The sequence below is a fragment of the Strix aluco genome, chromosome 1 (genome assembly GCF_031877795.1).
Source record: "Strix aluco isolate bStrAlu1 chromosome 1, bStrAlu1.hap1, whole genome shotgun sequence".
NCBI classification, from domain to species: Eukaryota; Metazoa; Chordata; class Aves; order Strigiformes; family Strigidae; genus Strix; species Strix aluco.
This window is the reverse complement of record NC_133931.1, coordinates 7,823,219-7,849,203: the sequence shown is the minus strand read 5'-3', so window position 1 is coordinate 7,849,203 and position 25,985 is coordinate 7,823,219. Positions and strand designations below refer to the sequence as shown.

The 25,985-nt window shown below is 40.1% G+C and overlaps 1 protein-coding gene across 9 annotated transcripts in view; it reads right to left on the bottom strand.

Moving 5' to 3' along the window:
- Positions 1–25,985, bottom strand: part of ZFAT (zinc finger and AT-hook domain containing) — a 151,172-nt gene that overhangs the window by 76,111 nt on the left and 49,076 nt on the right. For 3 of the 9 annotated variants that reach the window (XM_074834403.1, XM_074834632.1, XM_074834768.1), the window contains exons 1-3: positions 21,945–22,220; positions 7,788–7,958; positions 2,280–2,540 (exon numbers count right to left, since the gene is read on the bottom strand). In XM_074834403.1, the coding sequence (XP_074690504.1) occupies positions 2,280–2,540; positions 7,788–7,958; positions 21,945–21,963 (451 nt within the window). In that variant the 5' untranslated portion in view covers positions 21,964–22,220. Of the gene's footprint in view, positions 1–2,279; positions 2,541–7,787; positions 7,959–21,157; positions 21,631–21,944; positions 22,223–25,985 lie in introns of those variants that run through there. The other 6 variants (XM_074834684.1, XM_074834935.1, XM_074834475.1 and 3 more) reach the window with 4 other exon arrangements.

Sequence of the window (25,985 nt, the reverse complement as noted above, 5' to 3'; positions counted from 1 at the left end):
TTACATGAACAGATAAAAATACATTTATAATTTCATTATTTGCTTGCTTTTTCAATTTTAGACTTTTTTGTTCACATTTAGAATCACTCATCACCCTCAAAACTTTCTTCTTAATGAAAACTGAGTCTGATAATAATTCAACTCCAAGAGCTCAAATTGTAAAGAACATGTTTTCTGAGCCTGTAAAGCAACACAAGTATGAGAAACAATCCTAGGCATAGGCCATACTGTTCTTGTGCACTCCTCAGAAAGTTTCAAGCTACTCAGTGTAATCACATTTTCTTAATAATAATGTGAATGCTACTTTCATCTACGTAATCAGAAACTGAAAAGTTGTCCCAGAGCAGTTCATATGGTAAAGTCAGAAATGAAAAGTTTTCCTGTGATGGAACAGTAATCGGTAGATGGCTAAAGACTTAATTTCCCTGATGTATTCCAAGGAAGAATTATTCCTTCAGGATAAAAACAGTCCCAAATAATTTCACAGTTTGCAGTCAAGGTAGGAAGCTTTGGGTTGGAGACATTCCAGCTGCATTAGTCACTAACAACTGGAAGCCCTTATTATTTGCTGCTCAAGAATGACTGTCTTTGATTGACTGCTTTGTTTTTGCCAGAGAATAAATAAAAAATGTTTCATCTGCCCAAAATTGAGGCTATTTTCTTTTTAAAGAAAGAAAAGGATGAGCAATTTACTTGGAAAAATCTAGTGTGTTTTGCAGGAAAACAGATCAAGATACAGTTTAGGAGCTCTAATGAGCTAACAGGTCAAGAACACTTAATTTGAGTTTACACTCTGACATGAGATTTGACTTTTAAAGGACATTAGAAAAGGCAACATTGCCGAAATAATGCAAATGTTAACATCATACCTAGTACATACAAACAGCAAAGGGCATGGACATTTGTGATGTCAGAGATGAAACAGCTGGAGTAAAGATCACTATGTATAGTTGTAAAATCCTACCACTGATGATAGTAAAAAAATAACCATGTACTTTATCAAAGCAAGAGTTTCTGTTCTCTGTCAACATATTCTAAGCCCATTTTAATTAGTCTTTGTCACAGCAGTTAAATGCTACATCTCACTGAAAGTATAATAGTCACACTAGTTGTGTATTATAATGACAGACTGGACACAAAAGGGTAACAGAAAACTGAAGAAAAATCAATAGCAAATTTTGTCTACAATTAGAATCACCAGGATAACATGATAATCAACTACAGGAAAAGCAAAAACTTAATTTTAATGCAAACATAAAACTCACAGTTAGATAGATTTATAGAGTTAGATAGATTTAGAGTTAGATAACTTGGACAAATGTGTTACTTTGTATGCATGTGACATCCACCTTTGAGCAAAGTTAAATATGCAGTTGAACTAGATGATTGTTGTAGGTCCCTTTCAACTCTTGTCTCCCTCTCCTCTGCCTCTCCTCCGCCTCTCCTCTCCCTCTCCTCTCCCTCTCCTCTCCCCTCCCTCTCCCTCTCCCTCACTGTTGTCTTTTTAAACAGGCTTCCTAGTGAGGTGGTCAATGCCCCAAGCTTGTCAGTGTTTAAAAGGCATTTGGACAATGCCCTTAACAACATGCTTTAACTTTTGGTCAGTCCTAAAGTAGTCAGGCAATTGGACTAGATGATCATTGTAGGTCCCTTCTAACTGAAAATACCCTGTTCTGTTCGATTCTATTTTATTGTAACACTTTGAGAGGCTGAATATATTCAAAGCAATCTTAAAGCAAAATTTAAAACAACAAACTCTCATACTCCAGAGACAGTCATTCACATGAAGTTTTGTAAAATAGAAGAGGTGAGTTTGGCATTATTTTTTATACAGCAAAACACACTATCCAGAAAAGCAGTCCTTAAATCTATCAAAAGAACAGGACAGAACTGAGGTTTCCCAAGTCACAGGATAGAAACACCTGCACAGGATCAGCCTTCCTCACCTATGTGTGATAGTTACCACATACCACTTCTCGCTGGAAAACTGTAATCCTCTTTTTGAGAAACTGAACAGTTGCTTATGCAAAGGAAGCACTTCAGGGAGTTTAAGATAATCATTAGAGCAATTAACATTTTGACCTTTTTGAAAAAAATTAAAATACTTTGTGTGATTTTATTCTGTTTTGCTTCAACATGCTTTTTGTCATAAAAGAAACAGACAATTCCATTCCATTTAAAATTAACACTGGGGATTACAAGTTGTTACCAGCCAGGTCACAGAATGGCAATAGAGTTTCACAACATGCTTCAGGTATTTCTGACAGATATTTTCTTACCTCCATCTCCATCTTCCTCTCCTTCATTTAAAACAATAATGCAGATATGTTTCCTCAGCTGACGTGTGTTGGAGAACTTCCGATTGCATTTCTTACATTCCAAGCTGCCTGGTGAGACTTCAGACAGTTCTGGTCCTTCTTCTGTCCCAGGTGGAGTTTCTTCACTTGGAGCAGGGTTATTTTCTGCCACATCTTCATCCACACAAAACTTCTTAGTAGAGCCTTTTGGTCTGCCCCTTTTCCTCTTCACTACAAGAAGCTCTAGAAAAAAAAAGTCAAATTTAGAAAGAAGCTATAATTAAATTCCACAGCTGATTAGCTAATATCCATATGATCTTTGAAAAACAGGAATATTAAATGAAGTTTGAGAGCCTCTACCCCTAAAGCTTAAAAAAAGCTTAGCTTCACACAAACTTATTTTTAAGCAGTGGTATTTGCTGGCATTTCTGCTAGCTGCAAAGCAATAACATTTGTGTTACTGAGATTGGCAGATGTCAAAGTGCCACAGTTTTACAGAAATTGCACTGCAAACACTCTTTTAGATTGTTGTATAACTGTCTCAGCATGCATATTCTACAAAGTTGCTCCGCTGTGTTCTGACACTCTACAAAAAGCCTTTTTAATTTAAATAACTCTCAAAGAAATTGCTTAAGTATTGAGATGTATTAAAGAAAACCAGTTTCTCTTTTAAAACCAAAAGTTCATTGTCCTTTGAATAAATTAAACAATTACTTTCAAATGTTTCCTGTGGTTCTTTTTAGCTCTTTCTAGCCAAAAGTTGGTATAAAAAATTGTTGACAACAAATAAATTCCAGAAGTCATGCAAAAAAATGTTTCCTTAATGAGCGTTTCAAATAATTAAAATCAGAAGTCATCCATGATTCTTAATAAATACAACATAACTCTACATTTCTGTATTTCTGTAGAGAAAACATTGATAAAATCAATGAGACGTAGTGAACACAGAAATGCGTGACAACATAAAAAACTTCACACTTGTATTTCCTGCTTAAGATTTCGCTCATCACTGCTGTAGCTACTTCAAAAGCCAACTTGTTATTATCCATTCACAGATGTAACTATTAACTTCATTGACCAAACCAATTAGATCTCAAGAAAACTTTCAGTCAACAAAAGCAGATACTCAGAGGTAAGGGGGGAAATTTCCAGAGAGTGACCAAGTTATTATAGGATATTTCATCGTAGCTATAAGTTACCTCTATCTAATAGTTTAATACAATGAAAAGAATCAGTCTCTATCAGTCTCTATCTTTCATGTTCATCTCAGGGGTTGCTTGCTTTTTTTTTTACTTCTTTAGAGTGCTTCGTGAGGAATTATCTGATTGTCATTGTATAAATTTTAGTTATTTACTTTGAACTTGCTCTTCTGCAAGAAACTGTCACTTCACTAACAGCAAAACATGGTAGCATTTAAATGATTTTTTTGAGTCTGAGCAGACATCTGGTGAAGTATCATATCTACTCTGCACAGAAGGAAAAATTAGCATGCATCAAAAAGCATTTGACGCTGTCCCACAAGAAATCCTTGTCTCTAAATTGGAGAGACATGGATTTGACGAATGGACCACTCGGTGGATAAGGAACTGGCTGAATGGTCGCACTCAAACACTGGCAGTCAACAGCTCAATGTCCAAGTGCAGAGCAGTGACGAGTGGTGTTCCTCAGGGGTCAGTGTTGGGACCAGCACTGTTTAACATCTTTGTTGGTGACATGGACAGTGGGATCGAGTGCACCCTCAGCAAGTTTGCTTATGACCAAGCTGTGTGGTGCGGTCACACGCTGGAGGGAAGGGATGTGCCATCCAGAGGGACCTGGACAGGCTGGAGAGGTGGGCCTGTGTGAACCTCATGAAGTTCAACAAGGCCAAGTACAAAGTCCTGCACACGGGTGGAGGCAATCCCAAACACAAATATAGGCTGGAAAATGAGTGGATTGAGAGCAGCCCTGCGGAGAATGACCTGGGGGTAGTAGCAGATGAAAAACTGAGTATGAGTCAGCAATGTGCACTCTTATGAAGACAGGGTGGGAGAGTTGGGGGTGTTCAGCCTAGAGAAGAAAAGGCTCCAGGAAGACCTTATAGCAGCCTTCCAGTACTTAAAGGGGGCTACAAAAAGGCGGGGAGGGACTCTGCATCAGGGAGTGTAATGATAGGATGAGGGGTAACAGTTTTAAACTGAAAAATCTTAGATTTTGGTTAGAGATAAGGAAGAAATTCTTTACTGTGAGGGTAGTGAGACACTGGCACAGGTTGCCCAGAGACACTGTGGCTGCCCCCTCCCTGGCAGTGTTCAAGGCCAGGTTGGACGGGGCTTTGAGTAACCTGGGCTAGTGGAAGGTGTCCCTGCCCATGGCAGGGGGGTTGGAACTAGATGATCTTTAAGGTCCCTTCCAATCCAAACCATTCTCTGATTCTATGAAAACAGCTTGCCTGATGGTGTATGGAGAAACAGGACAGAGTCACGGTTCTTTCAGGCTTTCAGGATTCACTTTATCTAACGTTAGACACTTGACCTCTCAAATTAGTTAATGTTTGTCTTGTATACTGAAGGAATTGAGAAACTACTCTTCAAAGTGCAGTTCAGATCACGTAAGGCCTGAATCATCTCTGGATCCCAGGATGACTAAGATCCCAGTTTAAGACCCTTCAGTTACGTGAAGTGAATTCAGCTCTGAGAATTAAAAGGTAAAAGAGCTTGATACAGTCATCATAATGGCAAAAAAACCCTGGAGTATAATGTGCATTAAAATGTGCTAAGTGAAATAGTACAGGCATGAAGCACCTGTCAGCTATCATCTTCGTATTATCAGAGACAGACAAAGGACTGGCACATACAAAAATTTTGCCAAGAACTCATGTTTTTAATGCTCAGGACAAAACAAACAAACTTAAATCTCATGCATGTTTCAGCTAATGGAAATCACAACAAAGAAGCCCCTTGAAGTTTTTTAATACCAATATGTTTCCAAATCTTGAGACTTGTGCAAAAATAAAAAAATAAAATTATTCTCAGAATTTCATACTTTAATTGTTGGTTTGGTGTTTTTGGTTTTTTGGGGGTTTTTTTGAATAGCACGGATGGGAGATGTATGAAATGTGTCTTCTGGGTTCTAAGAGAGAACAAAATGTGACTTATGCATAATTTGTATAACAGCAACATCTGCCTGGTACCCTTGGTTCTATACTCAATAAAAAAATTCTAACATCACCCTACGAAAACAGTTAAGACAAATAAACTCTAAATAGATTGTGACTTAACTATGGGAAAGTGGCGTGACTAAATAAAATTCAGCAGAGAGCATTGCCAATAAAATAACATTAGAGTAATAAACACATATTACTTGCCTAGCATTTTACTTGTTCACAGTACTTATAAAACCATTAATTTGTTACTCAGGCAGAACAAAGAGCTCCATTAACAACTCAGCATTCAAGTCTATACCAATTCTGGAGCAGCTACAGTGTTTACCAATACTCGGAAGAGAAACTGTGCTTTCAAAGGACAAAAAGATGTTAATCAGCTAACAAGTACTAAAAGGAAGTTGCAATTTCTAAGACTGTCATTCATCAATCACTTCTCCTTTTAGTGACAATATCAAATTACTACAAAGAAGGGTCCACTGAGAAAAAAATTGCATATTATAAACTTTTAAAAGTTTTATCTGCTGCAGATTCCATAACAGGCACGAAAAAATTGATGCCTTGAAAGAAGAACTCTCCAAATTCCTATATTCAACTGTGAAATGCCCTATTTTTTTAAACAGAACACAGTAAACAATTGAATAGGACTTCAGAACAGACTATGCTCTTCTCCGATCAATCTGTGTGACGGGAAAGAATAAATATTAAAGTATGTCTAGAATACAAGTTGAAATCTATGTGAAAATAATTTACCTTGACATTCTTACCAACAGCAGATGGCAAAGAGTTGGGCTACATAATCTGAAAAAGGTGGCACCGTATGATCAGATCAGATCATGAAGTGTTCACCAAGAATAATAAAAAAGGTAACTTATGAATATAACAACATATGAATGTTATATTTTACATAATTAGATTTGCAAAGTTATTTTCTTAAAAGCTGCATATGTCTAATTTCTGTTGCTTCAGATCATGATGGTAAATTACATACTAATGTCATAAATGTACAATGCATGCTTAACAACATACAATACAGACAGTGGAGATAGTCCCTGACACAAACGCAAAAAGTTTACAGAAGAGCCTTTTTACTAAGAGGAATAAGATTATGTCACAAAGTACCAGTCCCACTGTGCTCAGAAATACAATTTAGTGAAGGGATAACAAGAAACAAAGATTTAAGAAAGGAAGATGCATTCTGCATGCCTGAGAAATTCATTCTGTACAATTAAATAAAACTAGAATTGCATTTTAAAACTTGATGTACATCTGATATTTATTCACAGAATCACAGAATCATCTAGGTTGGAAAGGGCCTTGAAGATCATCTAGTCCAACTGTTATTCATCTTCTTCTGATGCACTGTTAATTTTAAGTGTGTGAAATAATAATCTGGTGCAATTTTTCCTCACCAACCATCAGAGGTATAGCAGCTACAGTTGAATACTATATGACCACTATTAGAAATATCTCCTTATGTTGATGAAGTTAATATAACTACTGAATTACTGCTGGTAAATAAATGAGGAAATATTAGATGCATATGTTAGTGATAAAAAAATTATTTAAAGTATGGTATTAGAGTGCTTTTTATTCATAAGCATATAGTTTTTAAAATCCAGAAATCATAATGATTGGAAAATCCTAGTAGTTGTGATAAGTAAGAGGTTTGCCAACAATATAAATCCACTGCTCAGTAAGAGTCTAAAAGAGGATATAATTATGAAGTCTGAATTATTTTCAACACAGTGTAATATTAGAAGGGATTGAAATTATAACCAGTTAAAAATGGAATGAATGCAACTTCTTCCACTGCAGAGTAAAATTCTTCTGTATAACTAATTCAACCTTTGAATACCAGATTGCTTTATTTACCAGTGCCAGTATCAAAGCACAATACCAATGCCGCTTCCTTTTTGGACTAGAACTATTAACATTATCTGAATCACAACAAACAAGTTAGACAACTCAAAAAGCACACCGCCATTCTTAAGCTCAAGACACACCCCACTCCATGGTGTCCTTGTTGCTTTCCACCGCTATTACACAATCTTCCCACTGCTATTACACAGCTCAAATTAAAGCTGTAGGAAGCAGACTTTGCTATACTTGACATTTAAAATTAATGGACCAATGTCATCATCCCCTATCACATGCTGAGTTTATCCACATCTGTCTTCTGATCTATTCTGCACTGAATGAAATTCAGGGAGGCAGTTGCACAGCGACCATTATAAAAACAAGCTATGTAAATCGTTTTATACACAATGCAGAATCATCACACCGCAGGTTTTATTAAAAATATAAATGACTTTGAAAATTACATTCTTCTTAATTTATGAATGTACCTTCTCCATCCTTGTTTACGTTTGTGGGTGTTGTTAGAGGTTGGAGTGGAATAATGATGTCATCCACATTGGTCCCTTCTTCTGTATGCTTCTCAGAGACATGAGACAATAGTTCGGATTGATTTGGTGAAAATAAGTTACAAAGTTTACACATGAAGATGGAATTGATCCCTGAAAAATAAGTTTGAAAATGAGGAGTTAATATTTCCAAATTTGTTTATTTATATTACCACTAGTTGTTGATATTTTGGTTCAGCTAACACAGTAACTACCAGTTAACTCAAAACACTTAAGAGACAGTAGTGAGCTGAAATGAAGAATCTTACACCATTAAATGAAGACATTCATAATAAATGCCAAAATGAATTAATTTAAGAAATGGGTAAACTTCTACCCAGATCCTCACAGAGGAAAAAAATTTATTCTGGCTCAAATCCTAGAAATTTTCCAATGAGACCCAAACGGAAGCAGGATAGATTAAGATCTTTTTTTTCCTTCCAGCCTCAGACAACATTACAATTTCGTATTTTTTCAAACATATGGTAAATTTATATAAGACATTAAGTCATTGTCCAGGTGCGCTGTCTATCACGTTGGTATAAATAAAAAACATTTTACCCTTTACAAAGCAGCTCTGAAATACAGCTGGGCTCCAAATCCTAATTTATGTTCACAGGCTTCACTGTTCTTTCCTACATGTACTTAAACTTTCTACTTCCCTCACCTAAGCAAGTCTAATTCTCAAATTACCTGTGTAAGTGCTGGAAATAAAAGAAGGAAGGAAGAATTAAATACCATAAAAAAAATAAAAGGAAACTTTTCCTTCACTATAGTAACATCTGTTAGAAAATAAATATATTTTATAAAAAATGTATGCTTTGATGTGTCATTTTTGCCTTACCATGTTACCACGAGCATACACAGTGAGTTAAAAACGTTAAGTACATGGTTTCAGGGGTCATTATCATTAGATGTGGCTCTGCCACTAATGAAAGACTGGGGAGGAAGGCCAAAACATCTGCAGTGCTATAGACCACAAAATGCTGCACCACATGACAGCTAAGCAATCACATTGTCTTCCTTTCTCCTTCTGGCCATTCACTTAAGAGCTGTACAAACACAGATTTTTCTTCTTTTATCCCAATATATGAAATAAAATATCAGGCCTCATCTTGACACATCTACACAGAGAAAAATGAGCAGGAATAGGAGGAAAATTTAAGGAGGGAAAAAGTCTTGCTCTCAAAACAAAATATGTCATATCAGCCTCAGAGGCAGTGTTAACATTCACCGTTAACATTCACCATTAACAAAAGCATCTAGTATTTCATATGCATTGACATACAAGTTCCTGTTGGTTCAAAAAAAAACCCCAATAAACTAAAAACCTTCAAAGCGGCAGCAAATGAAGAATTTTGTTAAAACTTCCCTTGATCAATGCTTTAAAAAGAAATTTTATAGAACTTTTTAGACAAAACTTCATGGGTTTTTTTTAATTCACAGGTACTAGAGGTGTGATGTGAAAGCAAAACCACTAGAGAGTAAATAACAATAAAGAAGGGTTAATATAAAGTTAACAATTCAGAAAAAACAGAGCTAAAAAAAAGCTCACAAACTTTCGGCAGAGTTAATTCACAGGACTTTGCTTTCTAAAACTACTGTCATTTGTTTAATTTTTCAACAGTTCCTGCTCCCTTCAGTGTCCAATGAAACCTAACAACGTCCAGGAGCCAATTTTAACAGCACGCTTGTTCTTCAACTGCATATATAAACTCCTGAACCAGAGATTGGTTTCTCCCTCCTCCTCCCTAAGGAAAATTACGCACATACGTTCACGGAAATCAAAGTGGAACAACCAATGTTATTTGAGGTACAAACCAAACCACAGATTTGGCAGATAAGTACAGAAATAAAGTGATATTTTGTGAACTTTGGGATGAATCTGGGAAGAAGAGAACAGGGAATCTGTATTTTGGGACCTGTTTTCAAAACAAAGATCACTACCCCTATTCAACATTATTCCCCTCCCTTCATGACACACTAATTATACAGTTCACCCCACTCAAGAAAAATCCATCTTTAAAGTGTTCTGAATGGTAAGAACAGCAGAGCTAGCTCTCTTTTACAGTTATTTGCACCTGAAACTGTAACAAAAGCATCTTAATCTTCAGATATAATACAACTACCTCAAAACGGAAAGGCAAGAGTATGTCTTCATCTCTTTTAAAACATCTCTGAAAAACAACTCAAATACTGTTTCTGTTGTTTGAAATATACTCTATATTACACACACAAGCAGCTATGTAAAACGTCTAATACACTCAATGTGTTCTTAGAAGAGCATCCTGCTGTCTTGAGCACACACACATTTCTATTCTGATTGCAGTATATTTATAATGGAACTGTTCCTTTGAATCAGTTTCTTTGAACTAGTTCTGCTCTAGTTAACATTATTTTCTTTTTTTGAAGTAAATGAAGCCTGTCATTGACCCAGTGATGACAACTGTTTTCTCTAAATGCACATTTAAAATTCACACTACAAAACCTATAAGCATTTACCTAAAGGTTTAACTAACAGCGAACATTGAAATTCCATTAATTAGTGGACACTTCCATTCTGAGGTTTTATTTGCCACTGTTTCTGCTTCCTGACCTGCTAGCCGTTTTCCCTAAAAGTTCACACTCACTCCTTCATATCTCCTGTCTCCTCCTGCAACAGCTGTAATCAGTACTTACACACCACTTTATCTCTCACTTCTCCCAGTGAGGACTTGGAGATGGGCAGAAGAGCAAGAAGAATCTCCAAAAGTCTCTGTGGTTGTTTAAAGTCCACAATTACACAAACCATCAAACAGAAGTAAAGCTGGAACAAAACCAGAAGGGAACAGACCAGGTGGCAGAGAACAATGTGAGTGTTAGTGAAGGTGCAGAAAGCATCTGGAGAATATGCAGAAGATGCATGTTCTTTGCTCAGAGGAGAGATGGAAACAAAACTGAGTAAAGAAATTATTTTAGGAAGAATGACTGGAAATGGAGGTCAGATAGCAGAGGATACACTGTGCTGATCATGGGCCTAAACAACTAGTTTAGGAGTAAGCAAACAATAATTGATTAACCAGTTGCTAATTAGGTGGTGTAGTAATAGAGCAATGAATTATGGTCAATTAAGTGTAAAAATCAAATAAGCAATAAGTTAATTAACTATGCAGGGAATCAATGATTAATTAGTGAATAATTAATTATGTAGGAAATCAACAGAGCAATTAATTAGACAGCAATTAGATATGCAGAAAAAGAAAGGAACAGTAATCAAGTATGCAGGTAAACAAACAACAGGAATTTCAGCCAAAACCAATTTGGAACATTTTGTTCACTAAACACACTTTCTGTTAATTCATTATCTTCAGTTTGCCCATATAAACTGTGCTAAGTGTACACTGAAATAAATAATATCAGTTATTTTCTTCTTAAATGGGAAAGTTGAAAATTAAGCTATAATGTAAGTGAAGTAATTTCAATTTGTTTAACTCTTCCAAAGGTCTCAGCAGACTTCTTAATTAGTCTTTTTTTTTTTTTTTGATTTATACTGAGTATATATACAGCAAAGGGAGATTAACAAATGGATTACTAGAAACAAATTGCAATTTGCAGACTATGAAGCAGGTTTCTTATTCCCAATCCCTTCACAAAGCATAAAACAGATCCTGTGCTGTTTCCCTTTAAAGTTGGAGTGGGGAGGAGAGAAGGAGGGGAGAAAGAAGCACTTAGAAAGATCACTGAAATTAACAGTATTTAATGGAATCAGGTAACATATTATTGTCATATATACTTTCAATCATTGGATGCCAAAACTTAGTCCAGAGTTAATTTTAATTAATCAAAAAATTTCATTTTGTGTAAAAGGTAGGCTAGGGGTTGGGTATTGTTTTGTTTTATTTTTAAATAACTATTTTCACAAGAAACACAGAGCAAGGAAACAAAACTGTATCTATATGCCATAAATCATTCTAATGTATCCAAAACTTTTCACAACAGGCAAAACAGTTTAAAAGTTCTGTAATAGCCTTTGAAGTTCTGCAACTGTTAAAAGGAACTAAAACGTTGTAGTTAAATATAGGAATAAAAATTCACTGGATATCTATTGGCCTATGGAATAATAAAGTTGATAGTACACATCCTTATGCATCTGGTCAACCTTTCTAAAATACACAGCAATAAAGTTCAGAATACGAGTAAATATTTATTTCCTTCTAAACTTACAACTGAGCTGAAACAAAACTTGCTGCCTCATCACCATCAAATCCGTAACAAGAACTTTCTGCAATTCAAAATCTTACATGACATTCTTAGCCTAGGACTTGTTTTTCCTAGGTTTTGGGCTTTTTTAGTGACAATTAGGTATTTGTGATTGTATTACAGACAATTAGTAATGTTAATAGTGAAAATGAAATAGAGTATATTAAATCTAAAATATTTCCTCCCATCTCAGCATTTGTAATATAATCTTTATTCTCAGTTTAGTGACTCCTTTATCTCTTAATTGGAAACAAACACTAGTATAACTTATCTATTTTTTTCCCCATTTCCTATCATGCGTTTTTAACCCTTCCTCTTCTGTCTCCTGCATCTCTTACCCCATGCTCTCTATCAGACTCTCTCTTCTCTCTCCCTGTTCCTTGCTACACACTTCCAAGCTTTCAACATAACTACCCATGTTAACTTGTGCTTCTGTTTCCAACCTCTCTTTTTCTTGCAGCTACAAGAACTTTGCCCCTCTCCGTTGAGGCCTGGTTGGAATCCAACAGTGCTCATTCTTAGCTTAAAACTTTAAAGGTAAACATAGCTTCCAGCTTTTGCAAGATTTAGACAGGTCAGACCCAAAGCTACCACAGTCTTCAGTGGGCATATTATACCATTCAGCTACCAGTCACTGTTTTACTGAATCCTGCCAGAAGATTCAGTATTCTTAAATCAGATTAAGTTAAAAAAAACCCACCTGTATCTTTATTTCCAGGGTTAACACCCAGTTACACCACAGAGAAACCATCATGTCTCTTCTCCAGCAGTACTTCTCCCCATAAAGACACGATTTAAACCACTGATTTGCCATCTTCTACCCCAGCAAAACAGCTAGATGATCTCCATGTACTTAGCCACAGACTTGGTTCCTCACACGAACTCCCTTTTGCTTCTATCTTCCTATCTACAAGCACATCAACATTTGCAAAGAAAGGCCTTGTGATAGTGTTAGTTTCTTTACAAAACCTGCTAGAATTATTAGAAACACAAACACATGCCTTCAGCTCAGGATCACATCCTTGAGTCTATTCTCCTTCTCCTACTTTCCCAGCGCTGGCTCCTTCTCCAGTGTTTGGCTGCATTTCCAATTTGTGGCGGGTCACTTAAGTCCCTGCTCCAGCTCACCAGCAGCTCAGCCAGAGCTAACAGGGAGCGGTGCAGCAGGGAGCACACAGCAGCCTGGCTGCTCAGTCACTTCACCTGATGCGCAGGTCCACAGGCCCACTTACTCTTCACCACTCAGGTTTTCCAACTCTGAAGTAAGTCATGTCATAGCACACAGAACTTGTTGCAAATTCAATTAGGTGAAGATTTTGTTTTGTTTTTTTAATGTTCTCTGTATGAAAGCTCTTAAAAATAACTATATGAAAGTCCTTTTGTTGTGCATCCAAGGGTACAGCCAGGAAACAGCATGTAATGAGCCAAGAATGAGGTGAGAAACATGAACTACTTAAAAGAGATTTTAGTCTTTTTCATCATTTATAAGGGTATGTGGAAGGTGAGAGTGCTTCATTAAGGCTATCTGATCAAGGACCCTCTCAATGCAAAGGAGGTCAGTAAATTAACAGGATAAATTATGAACAAGAATACACAGAGCCACAAACCTGGCAGACAAGAAGTAACAGACAATGTCAAGGACCAAAAGTCTCCAGTTACTAATTGACGGGACACCAAGAAATTACAGGCACAGCTTTGGAGAAGGCTACCTGGACTCTGTAACTGGTAAGACAAGAGAAACCAAAGGAACAGGAAGATTTGGGACACTTAAGGAGCATCTGTAGGACTATGTGTATCTGTTTTAAATGGCAAGGTTTTGGTAGCAGAGGGGAGGCTGCAGAGGTGGCTTCTGTGAGATGACACCAGGAGCTGCCCCCATGTCAGGCAGAGACGGACCCACCGCTGCCCGAATCAGTCCATCAGTGACGCTGGTGGTGTCTCTGTGGTAACATATTTAAGAAAGAGTAAAAACCGTTGCACAGCTGATAGGAGGAGTGAGAAAAATGTGAGCGGAACAACTCTGCAGACACCAAGGTCAGTGAAGAAGGAGGGGGAGGAGGTGCTCCAGGCGCTGGAGCAGAGATTCCCCTGCAGCCTGTGGTGCAGCCCATGGTGAGGCAGCTGTGCCCTGCACCCATGGAGGTCCATGGTAGAGCAGATCTCCACCTGCAGCCCGTGGGGGACCCCACGCCAGAGCAGGGGGTTGTGCCCTGAGTGAAGCTGGAACACTTAGAGAGGAGCCTACGCAGAAGCAGGCTCCTCGCAGGAGCTGCAGCCCACAGAGGGAAGCCCACACTGGAGCAGGTTTTCTGGCATGACCTGTGGCCCTGTGGGGGATCCACGCTGGAGCAGTCTGTTCCCAAAGGACTGTACCCCGTGGAAAGGACCCACACTGGAGTAGTTTGTGAAGAACTGTCTCTCATGGCAGGGACCCCATGCTGGAGCAGGGGAAGAGCATGAGGAGGAAGGAGCAGCAGAGTCACAAGTGTTATGAGCTGACCACAACCCCCATTTACCATCCTCACCTCCAGCCACTGGGATGGGACCACTGTGCGTCCCAGGCACAGCTACTGGGGGGACTGGGATGAGTGGAGTAAGGGGCTCAGCACCAGCAGCTGGAGTGGGACCAGGCTTGTGTGCCTGGGGCCAGCTGCTGGGTGGGGGGACACAAGTGTCTGCATCTTCCCCAGACCTGGTGTGTGGGTGTCATATCAGAAGGACAGAGGGGCCATGACAGTACCTGGGAGATCTGTGAATGTGCGTGTGCTTGTGAATCTAGAGAGGGCTCTGTGTGTTTTGTCACTAGTGAATGTCAGCCTCCACCAGCCGAAGAGGACTTGGCTGTCTCTCCTTACACTTCATGTGAGCCCTGGACGTACGTGCTGTCGAAGGCAGTGCCTCCCATTTGGTGTCTCGTGCGTGTGGTGTGTCTCTGGGGTACGTACTCAGCTTTGCCGCTGGCTGGATCTGCAAGTGGTAAAGCAGCAGCCGTGTCCATGAGCCTGTGACAGGGACTCCCCCAGGATATCCCCCACAATGTTGTTTCTGATCTTTCACCAACAAGTTTTATTTCCTTGAGGTGTTACTCTCAAATCTCCTAGCTCAAACCTATAAAAACAGCTATGTTTGTGGACCAAGGAAAAGCAAATCCTACAGTTCTACCTGAATATATTTCAGCATGGGACTACATTCAGAGGTAACTACCTAAAATCCAGAACTAACTTCAAAGTATTCCTAAAGTAAATACTTATTCTTATAAAAGCTCCCAGTATCTAACACCTTAACAATGTCTACAACTAGCTAACACAAATGTTTACAATGCAATCAGAAACAGATTGTAGTTTCATCTACCAGCAAAGCAGAGCACTGCATTGCTGCACAACAAGCTTATAAAAAGTTATTTATCTTACTTCAGTGCCTGACTTCCCCACTGTCTTGCCACTGCTCTCCCACTGCACTGTTATCTTCAAATCTGCAATTATTAGATCACAGCTCTATTAACTACAAGCTGTCTTTATTCAATGGAGTTACATTTTCCATTATAATACCAAACATGATAATAACACACTAGCATGAGCATTACTGAGAAAATACAAGGGTTTCTGTTCAAATCTCAAGTGCAATTAAAAGTGGGCCCAATTCTTCAATAAAACTATTGTTTTTATTAAAGAACTCTTCATACACAAATGCTGAGCATGAAAGTGTCTAAGAACAATATACAAAACTTTTCCTTGGTAGCTTCTTTAGGTAGAAGTACTGAAATTGTGAGATAAGTTAATATGAAAGCAACATGTAAAAAGTCAATAATTTGTGTTTCATACAAGCAGCATTATTTCTCAGTTAAAAAATGGTTTGAAGTGAACATCAAAGAATTGGCACGTACAGCACAGTGAATTATGATATCCAACACTAATGTCAAATACGTTAAAAATATTTTTCTTAGACATCAAATCTTACTCTTCTGTGCATGTTATATTGTTTTTATTTTCAATGCTATTTCAAAAATATGAAATTTTCAAAAACATGTTATAATGCATCTCTGACTTTTATTGCTTCACTAGAGGGACACTTTTTTGTTGCTGTGTTTTTTACTTAAAATCTACTTTAATCTGTTTAAAAAAAATCAAAATATTTTTTTAAATACTGTGAAATACATGATTATGTGTTTTTAGTATCTTCAGGTAATGAGTACTATTTCATAATTTCATTAAAATGTAAATAACTGTCAATTGCATTTTTCTATTTTACAAAAGAGGATCTTTAAATGAATATAAGTTTTGATTAACATATACTTTAACCTCAGAAGGCTATATTTAGCCATAGATTTATGCCTTAAACCTCTTCCTCAACCTTACACCATGTTAGCTATCATTTTAATAAAGACGCTGGTATAAACTAACTTTATTTCTCTTCACTTGATAAAGTAAAATAAATAAATAAATTAATACTTGTTTCCTGCTACTTTCTCTAATTTGATTCATCAAGAAACTACTATGCAGGATTATGGCATATCTCCAAATCAAAAGCATTATCCTCACTAAGCATTAAGGAAAAAAAACCTGCCACTACTTGCTACTATTAGAACAGCAGCATCACAAGAATCCCATGTCCAAAACTAACAAATTAACTGTACTAAAAGCAGCAGGCGAGAGAGAATAGAAAGCTATTTTAGGGCTAGCTTAATCTGGATTTGAACTATTCTGAACAGCAAGCAACTAGTTTTTAATTCACCAGCACAGGATGACCACTGAGACAAAACCCACAATACAGAATACATTCCGTCACAGAAGAGCAGCACCTGACCATGTCTGTTCTCATTTTCAGCTGGTAACAAAAATTAGGACAATTTAATTATCATTAGTTAAATGCCACAAACATTTTTTATTTTAACATTAAGGAAAAAAGTTATAGACGTTGATACAGGATGCATTCCTGCAAAAACTAAAGCATGATACTAAAATCAACGCAGCTTAATATGGTTTTATGGAAAACCTAATTATATACACTAAACATGTTTTCTAACAAGGCCACAAGTTTAGTTTACAAGGTAAAATACACCTATAGAGATTCTCAGAGATTACAGAGAGGTACACAGTACATAAGACTAAATTACACTGAAGTTTGTGAATGTTTCTGATTAAGAAATAAACTATTTAAAAATCTATACAATACAAATATACTAGGACAGAGAAAACAGCAGAAAAAAAAGAAAGCACTAGTTGAAGCGATCGGGACATGAATGCATGATGGTGCTGTTGTGAACAGAAAACTAAGTTGATAGTTTTGTATATACCTAAGGGAACATTACAAATTGAGAAAAAATACAGAGGAGCACCAGGCTTCATTCAAACCTAAATTTAAGAGATTGTGAAAATGTTCTTAAATTAAAGGCTGAAGGGTAGGTGAGAAGTGCAAAAGATCAAGGTGATTCACCTTGCAGTAGTAAAATCATGAAGACTATTTTCAAATGAAGGATGACACTGTCAACAGGGAACAAAGAACAGTTGAAACAAATTGTTGGGTCTCTCTTCCATTTCTTCCTAGTTGCTTTATAAAAAGATAAATCTACATGCTACCACAATAATGTAAGAAGCCTAATAAGGTGTCAAAATCAGAATGCCTAGCTGTAGACAAGGATTATTGGCAGACACGCATTCAAACGAGTTTCTGAAAAACACTGTTGTGATGCCAGTGGAACACCACTACATCAAAATATTGAGGACAGAAAGTAGGATGTGTTGTTTGTGAAGCAATGCCATCTGTCAGAAGCAGCTTAGGGTCAAATCTGATTAACAGGCTATTTTAACAAGTAACAGAATCTCTAAGGAATAAAATACTCGCATTGTACCAAAAAGCACAGTGTTAGGACTATATGAGCAACAGTCTGACCACACTGGTAAGAATGACTGTGACTCACTGAAGGGGATAAAAGAGGTTACATAGACAGAAACAACAAAATATTGCAGGCTCCAACTGTCAGGCCAGGACAGGAAGCCAAGATTAAATGTTTAGACACCATTAACGACTGCTTCAGCCAGCAAGCAGTCAGGGAAACCACGCGAGGAGAAACAGTTCGTGACTTTATCAGAAGTAAAACACAGGACCCCCTTCAAAGTCACACTACTTGAGAGTTACTCTGTAACCCTGATCAAAGAAGTACTTAGAAATCCTTTAAAAGAGTGATAAAGAGGCAAATGTTTGTGTTTAACTTCAACAATGTGAACTATATAAAGATAAAAAGCATCTTTAACAAAACAAAAACAAACCACAAAAAGGACTAAAAAGATTCCAAGAAGAGTTAAATCCTTGAAAGCAGCATGAAGGCTATTTAAAAGCATCATATTTGATGCTAATCATCAAAGAAGATTTTAGAAAAGGGAAGAAAAAAAATCTAGCACAGCTAAATAGCAGTGAAAGGAAGCTTTAGTAGAAGAAAACATCTTTATAAAAGTTAAAGTTTTGTCAAAGGAGGAGAACAAAAAAAGATTGTAAATAGTGTCAAGTTATATGCAAAAACACAGTAAGGCAGGTCAATAAGGATTTTATTAACTTGAAAAATAGAAAGTAGAATGCAGCAATTTTTAAAAAACATCACAACAGTAACAGGCCTGCCTGAGAGCCTGTGTGGTAAAAAGTAATCCGTGTATGAAAAGACTCTTCAAAGAAGGCAAGCCCATAGCAAAACAAGCTTTTCAATTTGCTGTACTCTATAAGGGTCTGGAGAGGTTTTCTATGAAAGATCTCTCAATTACGGCAAACACTTTAAAGACAGCCTCAAAACAAAGCTAAGAACTGCACTATTAAAAAAAAAAAACCACCTTACAGTTATAATAGATAGTCCTATAAAACAGATGGTCCTATAACATGTATAATATGTAGACCTATAAAAAACAGAAAGGAAGATTACTGCTGCAAAAGTCCTTATTGGGCTTATATCTCTGGATATTGTTTCTCTAACTTGAAAAACTAAAATAATAATAATAATAATAATAATAATAATGCTTTAAAGGTACAGAAATAAGGACAACCAACAACACAATACAGTTCCACACAAGCAGCAGTTATATTAATTAGAATTTTTCTGCCTGGAAAGGACGGAACTGAGGAGTGGAGAAGAGGCAAAGCGTAAAATGAAGAACTACAAAATCATGTGTCTCATGAGGAGATGACCTGCAAATGATCCCTCTGAAACTACTCTCTGCTGTTTTAGCTGATCTCTCCCTGGTGCCGCACTGTGAGACACAGAGAACATGAAAGGAGGAGTTCTTCACATAACTGTACAATGGATACACATCCACTTGGTGTTAAATATTCTCGGAAGGAAAGTCCAGCAAGAACTAGTAAGTGGAAAGACACTAGTCGGGGCTCGGTAAGGCCATCAGAAGGCCTAAGAGAGTATTCTGGGCAAATACCGCTGGGTGCTTGCCCTGTTCTTACACTTCTCCATTTAGACATCCACCATGAGTCACTGTTAAAGGCATGATGTGTCAGGCGTGCACAAAATTAAGATCCAGCTCATTGATACTTTCTTAGATACTTTTTTAAAGTCACAATAAGAGCACTACACCGTGTAGACTTTAACACAGCTCAGTTACTCTAGCAAATACTATCACATTTCACTAACATAACACAGTACCTCTGAAAAATCTCTAAATATTTGACACAAAGACATCATTATCTCCAATACAAAGGCAGAGAAACAGACTAGTAAGGGGCCAGAGTTCTGCCTTTTGGTAGATTAATTTTAGATGGTTAACTTGAGTTACTGGAAGACTAAGTATCCAGGTTACACTGACTGGCTTCAGACTTGTCTAAGCTATTACCAGAAACCAGAGCCTGCCTCATGCCACATGATGAAAGAGCCACCCCAATAGGAAAGGGGCACAAGGCTCTTATCTCTCTTTTTTGTCTGAAGCATGTCCTCACACTCTCACAACATATTGTATTTAACTAGTCTCTTACTAGATTTGTCGAAAGAAACTTGCATTTAAAAGTAATGAAGGCAAATAAAAGCATATCTGTTGTTTTTCTTTTACACATGCCAGCTTTAGAAATGCTCCTGGAAAAAGTTACATAAAGTTCTTCAAAAGAAGACAACTGCTGACACACATTTGTGTTGGGTAAATACACAAAATTCAGAACTGGATTAAAAAGGATGTTCTAACATATAGGAAATGAAATTATTTGGAGCAGTTTAGAATAATCAGTTTATCAAACGTATCAGCAAGGCAGCTTTTCCATCACTAAAAACAAAAAGCCGTAAGAGATGTGCTTAAACCGACTTTTTTTATGTTCTAAGATCGCCCTCATGTGGCTAAATACAACACTGCTGAAGTTACCACTAAAATACACTATGGCACAATATCGTCCTGTAACCACAGCACCAGAGATACCGAAAACACTCGGAACCTCTCAGAGAATAAGCACGAATCGCGCGATCAGCCACTGACTTCAGGATGCCCTGGCTGAAATGCTCCGAATCTGGTTTTCGGAAGCACACAACAGAAATGCATCTGAAGTCAGATACAGTTCAGCAGTTGCAGTATCAAACACACCGGGCACTCGTGACAGTTCTGGGTTCAACTACCCTCAGAACGCTTTTTATTAAGACCAACTATGCTTGAATAAATACGACCTTAGGAGTAGTAAGAGATTTAGTTTCTCATCTAAAGTTGGATCAACCCATATAAAGCAGTCATAAAGCAGTCCTGAAATACTTTTAAAAGTTATTTAACAGCACCTGATAGATATTCTGCTTTTTAGATACAAGTTATTCTCCTGATAGCGCTGTTGTCTTTGGCATAAAATTCTGTTTGAGTTGTAAATTAATTATCTGTAAATACTCCATAGGGCAGCTATGGATTGGTAATTTAGGATTCTAAATATCAATTAAAACGTCATCTCAGGGAATGACAACCAAAAGCCAAATCTGAGTATACAGGGTAATTAGCTAGCGTTAAATTACGCAACATCACCTCACAAACTTGTACTGCAACAAACACACTGGGATTGTGAAATACAGAAAGCACGTACACAATACTACTTGGCTATCACCGCCTTGTAATTTTACTTACACTTGTAATCCCCATGAACATCAGAGCAATGCAAGGCCTGTAAAGGACTGAAATGACAATGCAGTGGAAGCACCTAACTTTGTTATCTCCCTTCTGCAGCTGAACTCTTAGGCGCTTGAGTTAAAACCATTTACACAAGCTGTCAAAAGAAAGCACGAGTGTTTTACATCCAGATGTGCAGCAGTTCAACACAAACAGGAGGCAGCCCGGCAGCTGCTCTTTTCCAGGTGTTCCCTAATATGCTCCTGAGCGGGAGCCGCGGAACAGGCAGCCGGGGGGTGCCCGGGGCTCCCCAAGCCCTCCGGCGCCCGCCCAAGCACCACCCGGGGCCCCCCGAGCGTGGAGGGGCCTGCGTGGCCCGGCGGACCATGTGCTTCCGCCGCAGGGAGACGGCGCTGGGGCAGCCCCGGCGCCTCCCCACACACAGCCGGCTGCCCGCGACCCTCCCTCACCCCGCCCTGGGGCGCCCTCCGACCTCGGCCTCGGCCCCGGCCCCGGCCCCCCGGCCTCGGCGGCTCCACCACCCCCCAGAGCCCGCGGCAGCCGCTGCCCCCGCCCCCCGCCTTTGGTGCCAGCGGAGGGGCGACGGTGGCTGGGGGGAGCAGCAGCCGTCCCGCCGGTGGGGGCACTACTTCTCGTGCGGATGGAGCGTGATGACACACTCGCGCCGGAACTACTTTTCTCCCCCCCCCCCGTCAGCGCCGGCCCTGCTGTAAGAGGATCCGTGCGCGTTCCCCCGCCCTGCCCGGCCCGCCGCCTGCGGCCGGCCCCGCGCCGCCCCGCTCACCTGCAGCCGCAGCCTCCATAACCGCGGCGGGAAGGGGCGGCGGCAGCGGGGGAGCTGCGCGAAGGCCAAGCGGCGCGGCGCGGCCCGGCCCGGGTTAAAAGAAAGGGGTGCGGGGGGGGCGGGGGAGGGCAAAACAAAAATCACTTCCGCGCCAGCGGGCCGGGCTCCCCCGGGCCGCGCCCAGGCCCCGCGGGCCCCCCGCTTTGGTAAAGAAAATATTATTTTAATGGGTGGGGGCGGAGGGGGCGAGACTGGCCGGGCGGCGGGTTATGGCGAATCTGCCGCGTCCGACACGGCGGCTTCTTCCTCGGCGACGTCGCGCAGAGAGCGCGCGGGCCGGGCGGGGCTGGGGCGGGGCGGGGAGGCCGAGCCGCGGCCCGCGGGCGGCGCCTGCGCAGTCTCGGCCTCGCGCCCTCCCCTGAGGCGCGCGCTCGCGGGACAGGGCCCGGGCCGCGGTTCAGCCGGGGCTCCGCCTGCTGGGGTCAAGGCCCCGGCCCTCTCCACCGCGCGGGCCCGGAGCAGCCTCATCCCGAGGGGGAGGAGACGGCCCAGTGCACAGAATCGTCTAGGTTGGAAAGGACCGTGAAGATCATCCAGTCCAACCATTAACCTGGCACTGACAGTTCCCAACTACACCATATCCCTCAGCACTATGTCGACCCTACTCTTAAACACCTCCAGGGATGGGGACTCCACCACCTCCCTGGGCAGCCCATTCCAACGCCTAACAACCCGTTCTGTAAAGAAATACTTCCTAATATCTAGTCTAAACCTTCCCTGGCGCAACTTGAGGCCATTCCCTCTTGTCCTATCGCTTGTTACTTGGTTCAAGAGACTCATCCCCAGCTCTCTGCAACCTCCTTTCAGGTAGCTGTAGAGGGCGATGAGGTCTCCCCTCAGCCTCCTCTTCTCCAGACTAAACACCCCCAGTTCCCTCAGCCGCTCCTCGTATGACATGTGCTCCAGGCCCTGCACCAGCTTCATTTCCCTTCTCCGGACACGCTTGAGTAATTCAATGTCCTTTTTGTAGTGAGGGGCCCAAAACTGAACACAGTCATTGAGGTGCAGCCTCACCAGTGCCGAGTACAGGGGCGAGATCCCTTCCCTGTCTCTGCTGGCCACGCTATTTCTGATGCAAGCCAGGATGCCATTGGCCTTCTTGGCCACCTGGGCACACTGCTGGCTCCTGTTCAGCCGGCTGGCAATCAAAAACTGACACAGCCCTTGGAGCGCGAAGCCACCTGAACTACCCAGCAGTGATTACAAACGTGTCTCTCGTACTACAGAATAATTGGACAAGTTTGAAGGAAAACACAATTCCCACCATATCAAGTCCATAAACAAAACATTTGTGATGTAGTTTCACATGGGTGTTCAGCCTCATGCCAAAGGCCATGACTTACCTGACTGCACTTCAGAAGTTTTACGTTATCCATAGATCAGCATGTAGCAACAGTCTGGTGAATCACTCTAATTTTTTGATTCAGCTCCTAAGTTATGAATTTGGGTATTAAATTATTGAGGCTTTTTTCTTAATAGGAGCTTGAAGACAGGTGCTTCCATGATGCAGCACTAGTGCCACTGAAATACTCAAAAACACCTGCTTCAGCCTCATGCTTTTCTGTTTTGTTACTTTACTGCTTTGTTTCTACACTAACAACCACTGAATACCAGGGGATTTTTAATCACTTTTAATCATAAATGTTTGAACACATTCAATATTAATGAATTTAGTGTTGAATTCCATAATGTCTGTTACTGTAGTTAATTTCAGTACAAATGACTGTATAGGGATCTCATTATCCTCCGTAAACATTAGTAGTATTATGTTTTTGTCATACTGCAGATGTACTCAGTGAAGTGTAAAGAGTAAGAATTGTGAAAACAAGAATTAATTTCAGTATTAATTACAGTAATGAACCTAAATAATTTCCCGTTGTAAGAGAAATAATGCATACATATTAACTGAGAAATAGCTTATAAAAATATTTTTTAAACATGACTGCATATATCTCATTGTGATAAGTAAAATTCAGCCACGGGCAGAAGGCCACAAAACCTATATATATTTGTCCAACAAAGCAGTTTTTAACCTAGAAAATATCTATATGATGGTTGCATCATAAATGCTGACTCCAGGGCCCAAACCCGATTCACCACAGCACTGGGACTGAGCCACCTCTGCTGGCATTTGGGCATTTTCTGACCATTTTTGCTCTTTTCCACTGTAAAACTGTTTTCCATCAGTGCGGTCTTGGTGATCTTCCTGCCATGGTGGAAACAGCCTCTCAACCACCATCCAATCTCAAAAACTTATCTTCCCCCTCCCCCCGCCTTCTCTGCCAGATGCTGAAGTAATTAGAATCTCTATCCTAACAGCCAGCCTCACAGTTTGACCCCATACTCTGTTCTTGGAAGAGTCTTTTGACCTGGACAGAAAAATCCATCGCGTACAAGGGCTCCTTGAAGCAAATGCCCTTAGATCAGATATAAGAGAAGACTGAGAACAAACCACAGCCCTGTAGCCAGATGAAGGCAGGTGCCCCTGTTATTTAACTCGCCAGCACCTACAGGAAGCTGTAGTCAAGGAGCTGGCAGGGGTGGGAGTGCGGAGGTTTAACAGAAACGTTAAGATCATTACAAACGGAGGTGTGAGTGTTGGGAGCAGAAGGAGCTGAAGCAGTGTGTGCTCAGCAGGTCATCGATACTATGGCACGTCTACGTGTAGCTCCTCAGGACACCCAGATCAGGAAAGCAGAGGGCAGAAACACCCAGAGGACACGAGACAGTAAGTCAGCAGCGTTGCAAATGACTCATGGGGTGGGGCAAGATGAACGCACAGAAGATGAAAATTACTGTCAGCTCCTAAACAGCACAAGACACCTCCAAACACCAAGCTTGCCAGATGAGAAACAACCAGGAGACATGATGATGGGGACTCGGTGTGTCCCTTGTCCTCCATGTCACAAGTAATTCTGGCCAGACTGCCTGAACAAACATCCTTGATGCTTATGTGTATGACAGGGTGAGTGCAAGGAACTGAAATAATTGGTGTGTAAAACAAAGTCACCTCTCCTAACCGGTGTCACGTTCTGTCCTGTTACACTACTTGCGGCATTAAACAGTCTTATATTGAGTTTTGCTATATTAGTTGCTACAGGAGGAGGACTTGGCCAGAGCCAGTCTTGGGCCCCAGCAGAAAAACTGTGGCTGAGCAGCTGTACTCCACCAATGTTCACCCCACCAATACTCCTCTTGCTCAGAATGACTTGCAGGAGACAGCTAGTACAGAAACATGTTCTTTAGAATTTATGTCAGAGACCCAAATACAAAGCAGAAGGGAAAGACAACCAGACATTTCCAGAGGCTATGGCCAAACTCCTCTGCTAAATTATTTCATTTGTCTCCTCTGACCTGAATGACAGAGCAACATTATAGCAGAGTCATGCATGGATATTCTGACCTGATGAGAAGGAACATTTAGGAATCTGTCTTTAGCTTGCTGCCTTGACTTGCCCTCTTCACCTTCTGGACTCCTAGTGCCCCTTTTTGCCCCTCTTCCCACCCCTGCTCACTACTGCACCTACCAGCTTCTGGAGAATGTTTTCTACTAGGAGCAATAAAGATGAAAGCACATTCGTGCTCAGGCACCCATGAAAGGAAGGGATTCTGCTCTTTTTAGTACATGAGTAATACTCATCCTTACCTTGGCATTGAAAGAACATTCTCTGGTCCTTGAGTCACCGAGCCTCACTATAGCATGTAGGGTGGACTCTCCTGCCAAGAAAAGTGCTTGTCCCAAATCTTTCATGTAGTTGGAACCACTGGTTGAACATCGGTATGACAAGTGGTTTCTTACTTTTTACATAGTTGTTGCATACAGTTCTGCTTTGCACAATTACAAGCCTGTGTAAAAGGCCACATTAATAAAGTCTTGTTCTTTACCAAAGACAAAAAAAAAAAATTAGAGCTGGAATCTCTGAGCTTTGGTGTCTGGCCCAGTCAAAATCGTTCTGGGAGCTCTGCCTGTTGGAGGTCAGG